This window comes from Jaculus jaculus, chromosome 1, assembly GCF_020740685.1.
Source record: "Jaculus jaculus isolate mJacJac1 chromosome 1, mJacJac1.mat.Y.cur, whole genome shotgun sequence".
NCBI lineage: Eukaryota > Metazoa > Chordata > Mammalia > Rodentia > Dipodidae > Jaculus > Jaculus jaculus.
In genome coordinates this window covers 153,335,302-153,349,787 of record NC_059102.1, presented here as the reverse complement: position 1 = coordinate 153,349,787, position 14,486 = coordinate 153,335,302, and the positions used below count along the sequence as shown (strand labels likewise).

The 14,486-nt window shown below is 48.5% G+C and overlaps 1 protein-coding gene across 2 annotated transcripts in view; it reads right to left on the bottom strand.

Moving 5' to 3' along the window:
• Positions 1 to 932: 932 nt before the first annotated feature.
• Ptdss2 (phosphatidylserine synthase 2) overlaps positions 933 to 14,486 on the bottom strand; it is a 34,355-nt gene continuing 20,801 nt past the window's right edge. For both annotated transcript variants that reach the window (XM_004654164.2, XM_045142157.1), the window contains 9 exons: positions 11,533 to 11,600; positions 5,863 to 5,997; positions 5,373 to 5,423; positions 4,801 to 4,914; positions 4,597 to 4,715; positions 2,561 to 2,675; positions 2,342 to 2,487; positions 2,055 to 2,240; positions 933 to 1,742 (listed from right to left, as the gene is read on the bottom strand). In XM_004654164.2, the coding sequence (XP_004654221.1) occupies positions 1,550 to 1,742; positions 2,055 to 2,240; positions 2,342 to 2,487; positions 2,561 to 2,675; positions 4,597 to 4,715; positions 4,801 to 4,914; positions 5,373 to 5,423; positions 5,863 to 5,997; positions 11,533 to 11,600 (1,127 nt within the window). In that variant the 3' untranslated portion in view covers positions 933 to 1,549. The remainder of the gene's footprint in view (positions 1,743 to 2,054; positions 2,241 to 2,341; positions 2,488 to 2,560; positions 2,676 to 4,596; positions 4,716 to 4,800; positions 4,915 to 5,372; positions 5,424 to 5,862; positions 5,998 to 11,532; positions 11,601 to 14,486) is intronic.

The window sequence follows — 14,486 nt, the reverse complement described above, 5'->3', positions numbered from 1 at the left end:
GGAGGATTGCTGTGAGTTTGAGGCCACTCTGAGATTACATAGTGAATTCCAGGTCTGCCTGGGCTAGTGTGAAACCCTACATCGGGGGGCGGGGGGGAAGTGGCATAAGCATTCTGTTTGCAGCAGCAGTAGAGAGACCTTAGTGCACCCTCACCCCATAAGTAAAATAATGCAATATTTTAAAAAATACATTTGAGGGCTGGAGAGATGGCTTAGTGGTTAAGGTGCTTGCCCGCAAAGCCAAAGGACCTCAATTTGATTCCCCAGTTTCCATGTAAGCCAGATGCACAAGGTAGCACATGCATCTGGAGTTCATTTGCATTTGCTGGAGGCCCCGGCACACCCATTCTCTCTCTCTCTTCCTCTGCCTTGTTCTCTCTCAAATAAATAAATAAAAATAAAAATATTTTAAAAAGTACATGGGTTCAGGAGTTTGCCTGCAAAGCCAAAGGACCCTGGTTCAGTGCTCCAGGACCCTCATAAGCCAGATGCCCAAGGGGGCTCATGCATCTGGAGTTCGTTTGCAGTGGCCGGATGCCCTGGTGCATCCATTCTCTCTCTCTTTCAAATAGATAAAATATTAAAAAGTGATGTCTTTAAAAAAATACGTTTGAGAAGTAGCTGCCCTGTCCCAGGAATCCTACCCCATGCCCCATGGTCACCAGCCCTGTTCCCTAGTGAGACAATGTGGCAGACAGTAGGAACCATGGAAAGCCCAGTTGGTTGCTGCCCAGGATATGTTCTGTGAGCATCTGTGTCTGCTGAGCCCTCTCTTCCAGTCAGTCCTGGGAAAGCTGGGTCCTACACAGCCCCAGCTCCTAACAGATGGGGCAGAGCCTCCAAGCTTTGTCTCGTCCTCTGGAAGTTCCCTGGGAACATGGAGAGGCTGGGAAGGGGAAGGGTAGGGGCCAGAGGCTGTGCACCTTCACCGGTCACTTTATCACTGTCATTTTATTTGTTCTGTTTGCTCGCAGCAGATGTCCCTAAACTCAGGGAGCCACAGAAACATGACCCTAGTAGTGGGGCACAGGACCCCAGGCCTTAGAATCTCTGACTTGTTGCCCCTTGAGGGGCCAGTCTGGTGACCTCCCTCTGTCCACACACTCTTCAAGTTAGAATCCGGGTTGAACAAAGGCTCCAGAGAAAATGGCTCAGTGCTGTCTCCAGACCCACCACTTTGTAGCCATCTTGGTGTGACGTCCTTCATTTATGCTGCCAGGAGGTGGGTGGGGGCTGGAGGGTCTCAAGAGGCCTCTGCCTACCCCACAGCGAGTGAAAGGGCACTGAGATGTTTCTCCTGGGCTGTGCAGAGGTTGGGTGCAGGAAAGAGACAGGGCAGGATCCTCACTCTAGAGCTAGTCCCAGCTACTGGCCAGCTCACAGCCCCAGGAGCCAAGGGCACATGTGCACACCCACCAGCACCTGCACTCAGGTGCACAGGGAGAGGGAGGAGTGGGCTCTCTCCTGTTTTCCTTAGGCAGGGAGCACAAACATGGGACAGAAAAGGGACAGTCCTGAGGGCTTGCCAAGGCCTGTGGGGAGGAAGGGTTCATGATGTGGCTGAGGCCGCCTCCTTCCTAGATGCTGCTGCCCCCTCGTCGGCTGCTCCCTCCTCCTCTGCAGTCCCGGCCCCAAGCAGGTCATCGTCCAGCCCCGGGTGCCCATCCCCGTTGTTGGCAGCTCTGCTCTGGTCACTCTGCTGCTTTTGTCGCCGGGTCTCCTTGTACCTCAAGGTGATGTCCCTGTGGAGCAGCACAGGCCACTTCACCACCTGCCCCTATACCAGCCCACCAGGGACACTTTCATTCCATAGGAAGTCACACGCACTGCAATTTCAGGAGCGGCTGGATGGAGGCTAAGGTGGTGTGCCAGCCATGGGCCAGATAGCGCACCTCACGCCTCAGGAAGCTGGATCTAGATCTACCAAGCAGAGCTGTTGGGACTCACAGAGAGTGCAGGGGCTGGGGTGGCTGGAGCAACGAGGCAGGGGCAGGGATGGTTGGGAACCCTGACGGCCTCTTAGCCTGACAGCCTGGGACCCCAACCCCACTCACCGCAGGAAGAAGCGCCAGACGGTCCAGGTGAGCACCAGGACAGAGCCTAGAGTCCAGCACTGAGAGATGTAGAAGGGCAGCGACAGGGTGAGTGTGTGGGGGTCGTACTTCACGACGATGAGTAGTTCGGTGACTGTGATGGCTGCCACCAGCCAGGCCTGCTGGCCCAGCTTCCTGTGGGGCTTCCTGCAGAGAGGCAGCAGCTAGATGGCTTGCCCAGACCCCACAGGCCCTTGGCACTCCCAGGCTCTGGCCCCCCACCCCCAGGCCTGGCAGGCGGCCCTCACAGTTCATCCATGAAGTCATAGATCTCGCGCATGGCCACACCACCCACGTTCACAAAGAAGACCAGCCGCAGCAGGACCAGGTAATGTTCAGGGGGCATCCACAGTACAAACTTCAGGTAGAACGTGTTCAGCTCTGCCAGTAGGAACTAGGGGACGGGAGAATGTCAGCTCAAGTACAGACCATGTACAGTAGGTGCTCACAAGGCAGCTAGAACTTACCACCAGAATGATGCCACACACAGCTAGCCAGCGGTGCAGGCTGGAGGCGGGCTTCCACTCAAAGCGTACCCAGCTGTAGGGGGTGAACTGGAAGGCAATCCTCTTTATCTTGCCCCTGGGAATCAAGAGAGCAGCCTGAGGATGACAGCCTACCCTGTCCCCATGCCAGCTCTATTCAGTCAAAGGGCCGTGCCAAAGCCTGTGAAGGGAGTTACAGCCCTCCATGACAGACCCTGCTCTGACCAGAATCCAACCTAGATCATTTGAGGAGGTTGTCCTGTACTTGGAGCACCCAGAAAGGAGGGAGCCCCACTCTTGTCCCCGAGTCTTTTCTTTTTCTGTGGTGCTGAGGTTCAAGCCAGGGCCTTCTCTTGCCTCTGCCTCCCCACTTCGCCAGTGCTGGCGCTATGGGTGTGCCTACCTTGTCTGGCTCCCTAAGTTCTTTTTGTATGTCCTTACTTACCTATTTATGTTTTGGTTTTTCGAGCTAGCGTCTTGGTCTAGCCCAGGCTGACCTGGAATTCACTAGGAAGTCTCAGGGTGGCCTCAAACTCATGGAGATCCTCATCTCTGCCTCCCAAATGCTGAGATTAAAGGCGTGAGCTACCATGCCCTGTTTTTTCAGCGATCCTCCTACCTCTGCCTCCCAAGTGCTGGGACTAAACAACTGCCATGTCCTTATTTATTTTTAATTTTTTTTTTGTCTTTTTCTCTTATTTTTGAGATAGGGTCTAAGTTATTCAGGCTAGCCTTGAGCTCCTAGGCTCAAGAGATCCTCCTGCCTCAGTCTACTGAAGAGTGGAGTCTACATGTGTAAAAAAACTGTTGTTGGCATCCTTCCTTCCTTCCCTCCCTCCTTCTTTCCTTCCTTTTCTTTCCCTTCCTTTTATTTTTTAATGGCACTTGAGCCTCCAACCACTTCAAATGAACTCCAGATGCATGCGCCTCCTTGTGCATCTGGCTTTACATGGGTACTGGCGAATCAAGCCTGGGTCCTTTGGCTTTGCCAGCAGTAAGTGCCTTAGCACCATCTCTCCTTACTTTTTTTTCAAGGTAGGGTCTTGCTCTAGCTCAGGCTGACCTGGAATTTACTATGAAGTCTCAGGATGGCCTTGAACTCTTGGTGATCCTCCTACCTCTGCCTCCCAAGTGCTGGGATTAAAGGCATGTGCCACTATACCCAACCATTCTTTTTTTCAGGGGGTGAGTAAAAATATTTTTATTGCCGGGTATGGTGGCGCACGCCTTTAATCCCAGCACTTGGGAGGCAGAGGTAGGAGGATTGCCATGAGTTCAAGGCCACCCTGAGATGACAGAGTTAATTCCAGGTCAGCCTGGACCAGAGTGAGACCCTACCTCGAAAAACCAAAAAAAAAAAAAAAATTATTTACTTGCAAGCAGAGAGAGAAAAAAAGAGACAGAGAGAAAGAGAATGGGTGCACCAGGGCATCCTGCCACTGCAAATGAACTCCAGATGCATGTGCCAGCTTGTACATCTAACTTTATGTGGGTAATTAGGGAACTGAACTCAGATCCTTAGGCTTTGCAGGCAAGCACCTTCACCACTGAGTCATTTCTCCAGTCCCTTTTTTTTTTTTATTTTCTTAAATACCAAAGTAAAGATGACAGAGTCGTCAGGTGTGGAGGTACACGCCTTTAATCCCAGCACTCAGGAGGCAGAGGTAGGAGAGGCTAGCCTGTGACTACAGAGTTCCAGGTCAGCCTGAACTAAAGTGAGACCTTACCTCAGGGGAAGGAAAAAGAAAGATGATAAGAGTACAGTTAGCTACTTGGTGGCAACAGCAGGAGCATGGGGTTGGATGAGACAGGTTCACAGCTTCTTGTGCAGGGAGGTTGGGGGAGGCAAGGGCTGAACAAGAGGAGAATGGCTGACTTTCTAGCACCACAAGGGTTGAATGCACCATCTTCAGACAGAGACTTGCCCCACCCCACCCACCACTGCCCTGAGTAGTACAACCAGATCTTTTTGTTCAGGGCCTGTTGCTCTGAGATCCCTTCCAGAATCCCCAACATACTTGTATGTTGGAATGTTCCAGAGGCCCTGCCACTTGTACGTCTTCAGGGATAGCCATTCCAGGGTCTTCATGCCACAGTAGATGCCAAGACCATTGCAGATAAGCACATCCATTATCCACTGGGGCAGGAAAGAGAGGTGATGACCACAGGGCCCAAAAGACCAGGCCCAGGCCAACCCAGGCCATGTCTGAGCTGGCACTTACATGGTCCCACCAGCATTCACTGAAGTTGGGCAGCTGGTGCTCCAGGCTGTACTCCAGGAACTCGAACATCACGCTAATGATCATGCACATCCACCAGTCACGGATCATGAGGGTCTAGGGGTGCCAGAGCAGTGTTAGGCACACCCCACACTCCCTGTGGCATGCCACTCCAGCCTCAATTCAGATTTTTAACCAATGTGGAAGGGCCCACAGAGTGAGCTCGAACAGGAGCTGCTCCACCCACACTCTTGGCCAGGCTGCATGCTGTGTCACTTTGGCAGCATGAGTATAGGGCACAGCTGGAGCCCAGGTTGGTCAGGGCTACTTGCCTCATCATCTTGCACTTCCTTTCCCCAAATGGCCACAGTGCTGGGTGCAGAGCGCAGATCTGAGCAGCAAGGTTAGTGTTCCCACTCGTCTGTGGGCAACCTTGGCACTGTGCAGAAGTATGCACCCTCTCGGGTGACAAAGGGCTATCTACCCATCACTCAGGTCAACCGTGGCCAGAAATGGCCCAGAACACAGGGTGGGCCTGGAACCAGAGTGCCAAATCAACAAGAAAATCACCCTACCTTGAGATACCAGCCAATGAAGTGTGCAGGAACAAAGCCATCGAGCTTGTCCTGTGGGCAATAGGGCATGTCCCTCAGGCACAGCCTCCCACTCTCGCAACCCCCTCCCTAAGGTAGCTTCTTCCTGCCCCACGTTACCAGCAGGGTCCCAGGGGCCACACAACTTTATTCTACAGAGGCCCAGGATCAACCGCCACGATGACCTCGAGTTGCACCTGCTAGTTTGGGCAAGGGCAAGGTCTGAGACACATGGCTGTGGGCACCTGCACGTGTCCATGTTGACTCAAAGAGCCAACACTTGTCTGATGAGCTCCTCTCCTGAACAGGCAGGCCACAGGTCTGAACCAGGAGCAAACCCCACATGTGGATCCCACCCTACCCTGCGAGAGCCCAGGAAAAAGCAGGAGGGTGCAGTTCTGCCAGGGAGCCGTGCCTGAACCCACAGAGCTCTGGCCTGAGGTGGCTTTAGGACCAAGGACGATGTCCCTACCCAGATGTTGTGGAAGGGATCAGTCTTGTTGTCTGCATCGTAGATGAGGCAGTTTCCCCCGTAGTCCCTCTCTGGCAATGGGACGCCCAACCTGGGGTCGACATACTTCAGAAACTGCCGGCCATCCTGGACAGTCTGCAAGGCAGCACTGTTAGTAAAGCCAGGCTTGGGGGAAGCAGCCTGGATGGGGGCATGTGACCTACATCTCAGTCTGTCATGAGCATATCAGTCCTTTCTTCCCAGATAGGACTAGAGATCTGGGAGGTGGGGGAGGAGGTCCTGAGCCCCAGTGAGCCAGCAGGGCACAAATATCAACTCCCACTGACATTCCTTCCCAGGAGAAGCAGGCCATAGAGCCTTGGTCCAATGGCAACAAGCCATCACTGCTGCCCCAAAGCCATCACCCCACCTCCCTGGGTGTGCATTCACTGACATCAGCCAGAGTTCTGTCCCCTCAGTGCAGGGAGTGCTTTTGGATGCCTCAGAGGATGGCGGGGGCCTGGAACAGACCACCAGCCAGGACGAAGAGGAAGCTCAAAGGCCCGGAGACCCAAAAATAAAAGGGTCCAGAAAAAGGGACAGAAGTGAAACCACACAGGTGGTGAGCCATAGGACATGGCCACACCATGGGAGGAGAGGAAACAGTGAGTGGCAGGCTGTTCAGCTGTGGGCTTGGCTTCTAAGCTCAAAGTCAAGGACCACCTATGCCTGGTGCAGAGACTTTGCAGATAGCCACGTTGTTAATGTCATGTGCCCTCCAGCAGGATCCGAGGGCAGACATGCCAAGACAGAAACCTCCCTGAGATCAACTCCCAAGTGCCACCTTCCTGTGAAGGTCCCAAGGCTTCAGATGAGGCCAGAAAAGGTGAGTTCTGGGCTCAGCCACAGTTTAAACTAGATACCTGCTCCCAACCCCAGCCAATTACAGCTCCTGCTCAACAGGCTAGAAAAGCCCAAATTCCATGTTCTACAGTGGAGGGCAGGAGGGAAGCAACTAGACTGTGGTCAGGGTCTCTGAGAACGAACTCCACAACCACTAGAATCAGCTATGATCACAGGAATTTGTATACACACAGCCAACACACACGGGGCTGTGCCTTGCAGTTGACAGCCTGGGTGCCTGAGCAATATACTCAGTGCCCAGATCCAGATCTTACTCTTTTAAGACTATCTTTTAGTAACAGAATCCAAAAAAGGGACTGACTCCAGGGACCGGGCTAAGGCTAGGGCTAGGGTAGGGAGCACAGACATGTGGAGGCCCCTACAGTCTAAGTCAGCAAGGGCCCTGAGAAACAAAAAAAAAATCAAGAACTCTTAAAGATGGGGGTTGTCAAATAACACAGGCACCAAATGCCAATGGCCTAAGGAACTTGAGCAAGTGCTGGAGAGTGGTTAAGGCACATGCCTACAAAGCCAAAGGACCCAGGTTTGATTCCCCAGGACCCACATAGCCAGATGCACAAGGTGGTACATACATCTGGAGTTTGTTTGCAGTGGCTAGAGGCCCTGGTGTACCTATTCTCTATCTATCTATCTGTCTCTCTCTCTCTCTCTCTCTCTCAACAAATAAAATAAAAAGTTAAAAAAGCCAGGCGTAAGCTGGGCGTGGTGGCTCATGCCTTTAATCCCCACACTTGGGAAGCAGTGGTAGGAGGATCACCGTGAGTTCAAAGCTACCCTGAGACTACATAGTGAATTTCAGGTCAGCCTGAGCTAGAGTGAAACCCTACCATGAAAAACCAAAAAAAAAAAAAAAAAAAAAAAAAAAAAAAGCCAGGCATGAGCTGGGCAGGGTGGCACACGCCTTTAATCCCAGCACTACTCAGGAGGCAGAGGTAGGAAGATCACCGTGAGCTCCAGGCCACCCTGCGACTACATAGTGAATTCCAGGTCAGCCTGGACTAGAATGAAACCCTATCTTGGAAAAAAAAAAAAAAAAAGAACTTGAGCAAAAAAAAAAAAAAAAAAGGAAACCAGGGCAGGGCTGGAAAGATGGCTTAGCAGTCAAGGCGTTTGCCTACAAAGCCAAAGAACCCAGGTTCAATTTCCCAGGACCTATGTAAGCCAGATGCACAAGGTGGTGCATTCATCTTTAGTTTGTTTGCAGCAGTTGAAGGCCCTGACACACCCATTCTTTCTCTTTCTCTCTCTCTCTGTGCCTCTTTCTCACAAAAGAAAGAAAAAACAGTAAAGTAGCATTATAATAGAACCAAAGACAAAATAAATATCCAGGAGTCCATGCCAATATAAACAGATGATTAGATAATTAACACATTGTATCAAAGGGACAAATCTCCCCTACAGATGGGCTGGTGAGATGGCTTAGCAGCTAAGGCACTTGCCAGCAAAGCCAAAGGACCCAGGTTTGATTCCCCAGTACCTACATAAAGACAGATGCACAAGGTGGCACATGTGCCTAGAGTTTGTTTTCAGTGGCTGGAAACTCTGGCATGCACATTCTCTCACTCTCTATCTGCCTCTCTCATTTAAATAAATAAATAGAATATTCTTAAAAAAATCTCCCCAAACAGAAAAAATCCAAATAATATGCAGACAGATATACTGCCCTAAGGAAATAAAGCCCATGTCATGGCTCTTCTGTGACTTGGGTGGACAGAGGAATACCTAACAGATACTGCATAGCCAGAGTCAAGTTCAGTCTTACTAGGGAGGAGCCATGTAGATGCCTCCCAAGAAGAACACTAGGGGTGGAGAGATGGCTTAGAGGTTAAAGTGTTCTTCTGTAAAGCCCAAGGACCCAGGTCCATTTTCCCCAGTATCCATGTAAGCCAGATGCACAAGGTGGCACATGCATCTGGAGTTTATTTGCAGTGGCTAGAAGCCCCAGTGTGCCCATTCTCTCTATCTGCCTTTCTTTCTCTAATAAATAAATTTTAAAAATAAAACAAAACATTAAAAAAAAGGAAAAACACTAGATAAATTCTAACTAACCCTGATACCAAAGCCAAAAAGCAGTTCTAAGAAATCACAGACCAGTATCTCATGAATATGGATGCAAAAACCCTAAGAAATGCTAGGTGTGATGGTGCACACCTTTAATCCCAGCACTTGGGAGGCTGAGGTAGGATGATTACCATGAGTTTGAAGCCAGCCTGGGGATACAAAGTGATTTTCAAGTTGGCCTGGGCTAGTGATCCCTTACCTCAGGGGAGAAAAAAATCCTAAGTAAAACACTAGGATTTGGAAAATATGTACAAAACTATCACAGGGATTCATAGAGGGCTCAAAATCAAGAAAACTGAGTTTGAGAGATGGCTTAGCAGTTAGGGAGCTTGCCTGTGAAGCCTAAGGTTCAATTCTCCAGGTCCTTTGTAAGCTAGATTAGATGCACAGGATGGTGTATGAATCTGGAGTTAGTTTTCAGTGGCTGGAGGCCTTGGTGTACCCATTTTCTCTCTTTCTCTCTCTCAAATAAATAAATAAATTAGAAAACTAAGAAAACCAATTGTTCCAGGTCCAGTGAAATAGGTCTGTAATACCAGCACTTTGGAGGTAGGAAGATTACAGCAAATATGAGGCCAGACTGGGCTACACAGGGAGACCTTGTCTCAAAAACAACCAAAAAAAAACAAAACAAAACAAAAAACCAAGTAAAGAGAACTTAAGATAAAGAAAATGTAATGACCCTTTACGAACAAAGGAATATCCCACATAATTGTTTCACTTAATGCAGAAAATCCCTTTTTGACAATTTAATAATTGTTCATGATAAAAACATGTGACCAGCTGGGCACACGCCTTTAATTCCAGCACTTGGGAGGATGAGGCAAGAAGATCACTATAAGTTCGAGGCCACCCTGAGACTTCATAGCGAATTCCAGATCAGCCTGAGCTAGAGTGTGTGTGTGTGGGCGGCGGGGGGGGGGGGGGGGGGGGCAGCTAAGAGAACCCAAAGGTCCACTGCTCTTGGTGGGGAAAGACTGGAAGGAGACAAGGAGGTCCACCCTCACCTCTTGTGCTCAGTGCACTGCTGCTAGGCCCAGCGGGGACAGTGAGGCAAGAGCAGGAAATAAAAGGTAGCCAACTGGGGAGGAAGAGTGACACTATCTCCATGCAGGTGGCAGAAGCTAGAAAACAAAATCCCATGGGGCTACTGGAGCTAGTAAACAAGTTTGGCCAGGTTGCAGGGCAAATCAGTATGAAAATAAATTGTTAAGTTGTATTTCTTGCTGGGCGTGGTATTGCATGCCTGGCAGCTCCTCCAACCATAAAAAACCATAAACAGGGGCTGGAGACATGGCTTAGCGGTTAAGTGCTTGCCTGTGAGTCCTAAGGACTCCGGTTCAAGGCTCGATTCCCCAGGACCCACGTTAGCCAGATGCACAGGGGTGCATACGTCTGGAGTTCGTTTGTAGTGGCCAGAGGCTCTGGCACACCCATTCTCTCTCTATCTGCCTATTTCTCTCTCTGTCACTCTCAAATAAATAAATAAACAAAAAAATTGGAAAAAAAAAAAAGCCATACACAGAGGCTCACCTGTGCAGGACTGCTGCCGGCAGGAATGGAAACTCCTATCTCCATAAAGCCTGGAGAGTGTGAACGGGACAAAGCCAGATGCCTACTACCTCTACTGCGTAGACAGGCCAGGAATACTGTGGAATGCCTTCTGGTCATGGGAAGGGGCACTGTGCTGACCATACAGCTAGGTTGGACCTCCAAAGTATGAAGCAGTCTCAAGGGTGTGCACTGCCTATGGTGAGATTCTATTCAGTAACTGAGGGGCAGAGTTGGGAGACTATCAAGGGAACCAGTGAATTTTCTGGAGATGGAACTGCTCTGTGTCCTCCTGTGGAGATGTCCTGCAAATGCTCAGAAACTCACAGGCCTACATACCTTCCCCAAATGGTGGATTTAACACAACAATTAAAAAACTGCACACTAGGGGTCAGGTGTGGTGGCTTATGCCTTTAATCCCAGCAGGGGGAGGGGGAGATGGAAGGCCACTGTGAGACTACATCATGAAGCCCAGGTCAGCCTGGGCTAGAGTGAGACTCTACCTCAAAAAAACAAACAAAAAAACCCACACCAAACCCCAAAATAAATAAATAAATAAATAAAATTGCACACTGAGTTCGGTTCACCAAGTGAAGCAGAGCAGATCACTGGTAAATACACTGATGAAACACACCCTGATGCAAGACCAAGGTGTTTCCAGCCTGTCAGCTTCTTGCCAGTTGGGCCCAGGTCATGACAAAGCTCTTGAAATGAAAGCTGGTTAGCTAGAGGCAAAGACATCAGTAACTACTGTCCCTAATGTGCCTTGCATGCTCTCTGTTTTCAATTTATTTACTTTATTTTATTTATTGAGAAAGAGACAGACAGAGAATGGGAGTGCCAGGGCATCTAGCCACTGCAAACGAACTCCAGATGCAAGTGCCACCTTGTGCATCTGGCCTACGTGGGTCCTGGGAAATTGAGCCTGGGTCCTTTAGCTTTGCAGGAAAGTGCCTTAACCATTAAGCCATCTCTCCAGCACTGCTTCCTGTTTTGAAATCAGACAATCTGTTTTCTCCTCATGTAGGGCACAATGGTGGCCTATGCTCACACATTCCATATAGCCTTCACACAGGTCCATGTTGGGGTAAGGGACAACAAGGCACAAAGGTACCCCCATCATCTGTTCTCAGTTAACCAAGAAAAGCTGCTTACCTGGAAGAGGATGAAGATGAGAAACAGCTCATAGACCACACTCACACAGAGCCAAAACCTCCAGTAAGCTACAAGAAAACAAAGTGATGTCAGGGGCTTTGCCCCAAGCTCCAGGCCCCACCCAGCTCCTCAATGCTACTGATCCCAGAAAGAATCATCTTATCATGGGCATTGAATGAAGAGGTTCAAGGGACTATGGTAGAGTCTTTAAAAAAGCAAGGTCTAATTTAGAATCACACTCAAAGGTTCTCTCTGAAATGTGAAATGGCTTTCCTTCATTTTCTTCTATTCCAGTTTTTTGAGTCTTGTCTTACCACAACGGCATGGAAGGCCTGTAAGTGCTGGGTAGGAGCAGTGGTGGCAAATGCTTGGTCATGTGTTTGCAAGTGATGCTGCTGACTGCTTGGAGTTTGCAGCAGTTTCTAGTGGATGACTCTTACCACTAATGCCTGCTATGTCCACTGAGTGGACAGGTGCAGCCATACTGTGGAATGTCTGCTGGTCATTTTTTTTAATCTAATTTTTTATTCAGTTTAGCACACACAGTGAGAACTCATTGTAAGCCTACAATTCTAATCAGTGAACTTCTAAGCTTTAGTTCTGTAGTTACTTTTTATACATAAAAATGATTCCATGCTCAATTGCACAGTTCTATTGTCAAGTGCTCAACCTTATAAGAAATGGATTCTAGCAACTGGAAAGAATATTTTTACAAAACAGTAGAAAGAAAAGACGTCACGTACAATATAAAGCTATAGGTGGTGGCTATCATAAATGTAAGCTAGATGTTTAATGTCATTAAAGTAACTTTCATTAAAAAATAGGAATCTTGGGCTGGAGAGATGGCTTAGCGGTTAAGCACTTGCCTGTGAAGCCTAAGGACCCCGGTTCAAGGCTCGGTTCCCCAGGTCCCATGTTAGCCAGATGCATAAGGTGGCGCACGCGTCTAGAGTTCGTTTGCAGAGGCTGGAAGCCCTGGCGCGCCCATTCTCTCTCTCTCTCCCTCTATCTGTCTTTCTCTCTGTGTCTGTCGCTCTCAAATAAATAAATAAAAAATTAAAAAAAAAATAGGAATCTAGCCAGGCGTGGTGGTGCATGCCTTTACTCCTAGCACTCGGGAAGCAAAGGTAGGAGTATCGCCGTGAGTTCGAGGCCAGCCTAAACTAGAGTGAAACCCTACCTTGAAAAACCAAAATAAATAAATAAATTTAAAAAATAATATAATAAATAAAAGGAAAAATAAAATTTAAAAATAAATAAATAATAGGAATCTTTGGAGTTGACTTTCCATAGTACGATGCATAAATATCACAGAAACTCATGTTTCAGAAAGAAAATATGAAGGCCTCAGAGTCATTGTCAGCTGATGTACTCAACTACAGTTTCCAGTAGTAAACTTAAATACTATTAGAAATTAATCTCAGTGAATAAGCTTCAGGTGTGGTCATTTCTTACCATAGTTAAGAAAACCTTGTGATTCTAATCCATTAAATTTTTATCAGGAACTTTAAAAAATTATTTATTTATTTGAGAGTGACAGAGAAAGAAAGGGAGAGAGAGAATGGGTGCACCAGGGCCTCCAGCCACGGCAAACAAACTCCAGACACAGGTGCCACTTTGTGTATGTAGCTTATGTGGGTACTGGGGATCGAGCCTCTAACCTGGGTCCTTAGGCTTCACAGGCAAGCGCTTAATCACCAAGCCATCTCTTCAGCTCTTATCAGAAACTTTTACTCTGCATTTAAGAGGACATTTGGGAGCTGGGTGTGGCAGCACATGCCTTTAATCCCAGCATTCGGAAGGGAGAGGTAGGAGGATCACCAGGAGTTCCAGACCACCAAGAGACTACAGAGTGAATTCCAGGTCCACCTAGACTACAGTGAAACCCTACCCAGAAAAACCAAAAACACAGAATAAAATAAAATAAGGAAAAAAAAATTCCCTTTTGTTCCTGATACCATCGTGGCACTCAACAGCCAGCAGAGCCTACCACATGCACAGGATTAGGCTTACACCTGTAGGGGGTGGGGTGTCTCTGGCCAGCATGTGTACCCTGATCTACTACTTGGTTGACAAAGGCCAAGTATGACAAGCAAGAACTGTGATGTAGAAAGCTCTTAAGGAAATTTGCTCAAGTGACTCTAGGACACAAGATGGACACTTGAAGTCACAAATGCTCTTCATGTCTGAAGGGTGCAAAGAACCTGAAAGAAGGGCTGGAGAGACAGATGGCTTAGTAGTTAAGGCACTTGCCTGCAAAGCCAAAGGACCCAGGTTTGATTCCCCAGGATCCATGCAAGCCAGGTATACAAGGTGGTGTGTGCATCTGGAGTTTATATGCAGTGGCTGGAGGCACTGGCACACCCATTCTCTCCCTCTTTCTCTCTCAAATAAATAAATAAAAATAAAAATATTTTTAAAAAGAACCTGCAGGAAAATTCTTGCTGACTCTGGAGCTGTGATGGCAGCTGACAGTGGCACGGTAACCACATGATTGGGAGCTGGTGCCGCTAAAAATCTCACTCTCCTTTTTTTAAAATTTAAATTTAAATTTTTATTTTTATTTATTTATTTATTTTAGGTTTTTTCGAGGTAGGGTTTCACTCTGGTCCAGGCTGACCTGGAATTCACTATGGAGTCTCAGGGTGGCCTCGAACTCATGGCAATCCTTCTACCTCTGCCTCCCGAGTGCTGGGAAAATTTTTATTTTTTGAGGTAGGGTTTCAGTCTAGCACAGGTTGACCTTGCATTCACTCTGTAGACTCAGGGCGGCCTTGAGCTCATGGTGATCCTCCTATCTCTGCCTCCAAGTGCTGTGATTAAACGTGTGAGCCACCACATCCAGGCTCTCCCCCCTACCCCCACCCCCCCGTGTTGAGGACTGAACACAGGGCCTTGTGCTTGCTATGCAAGCACTCATCCACTGAGCTAAATCCCCAACCCCTTCTTCCTTT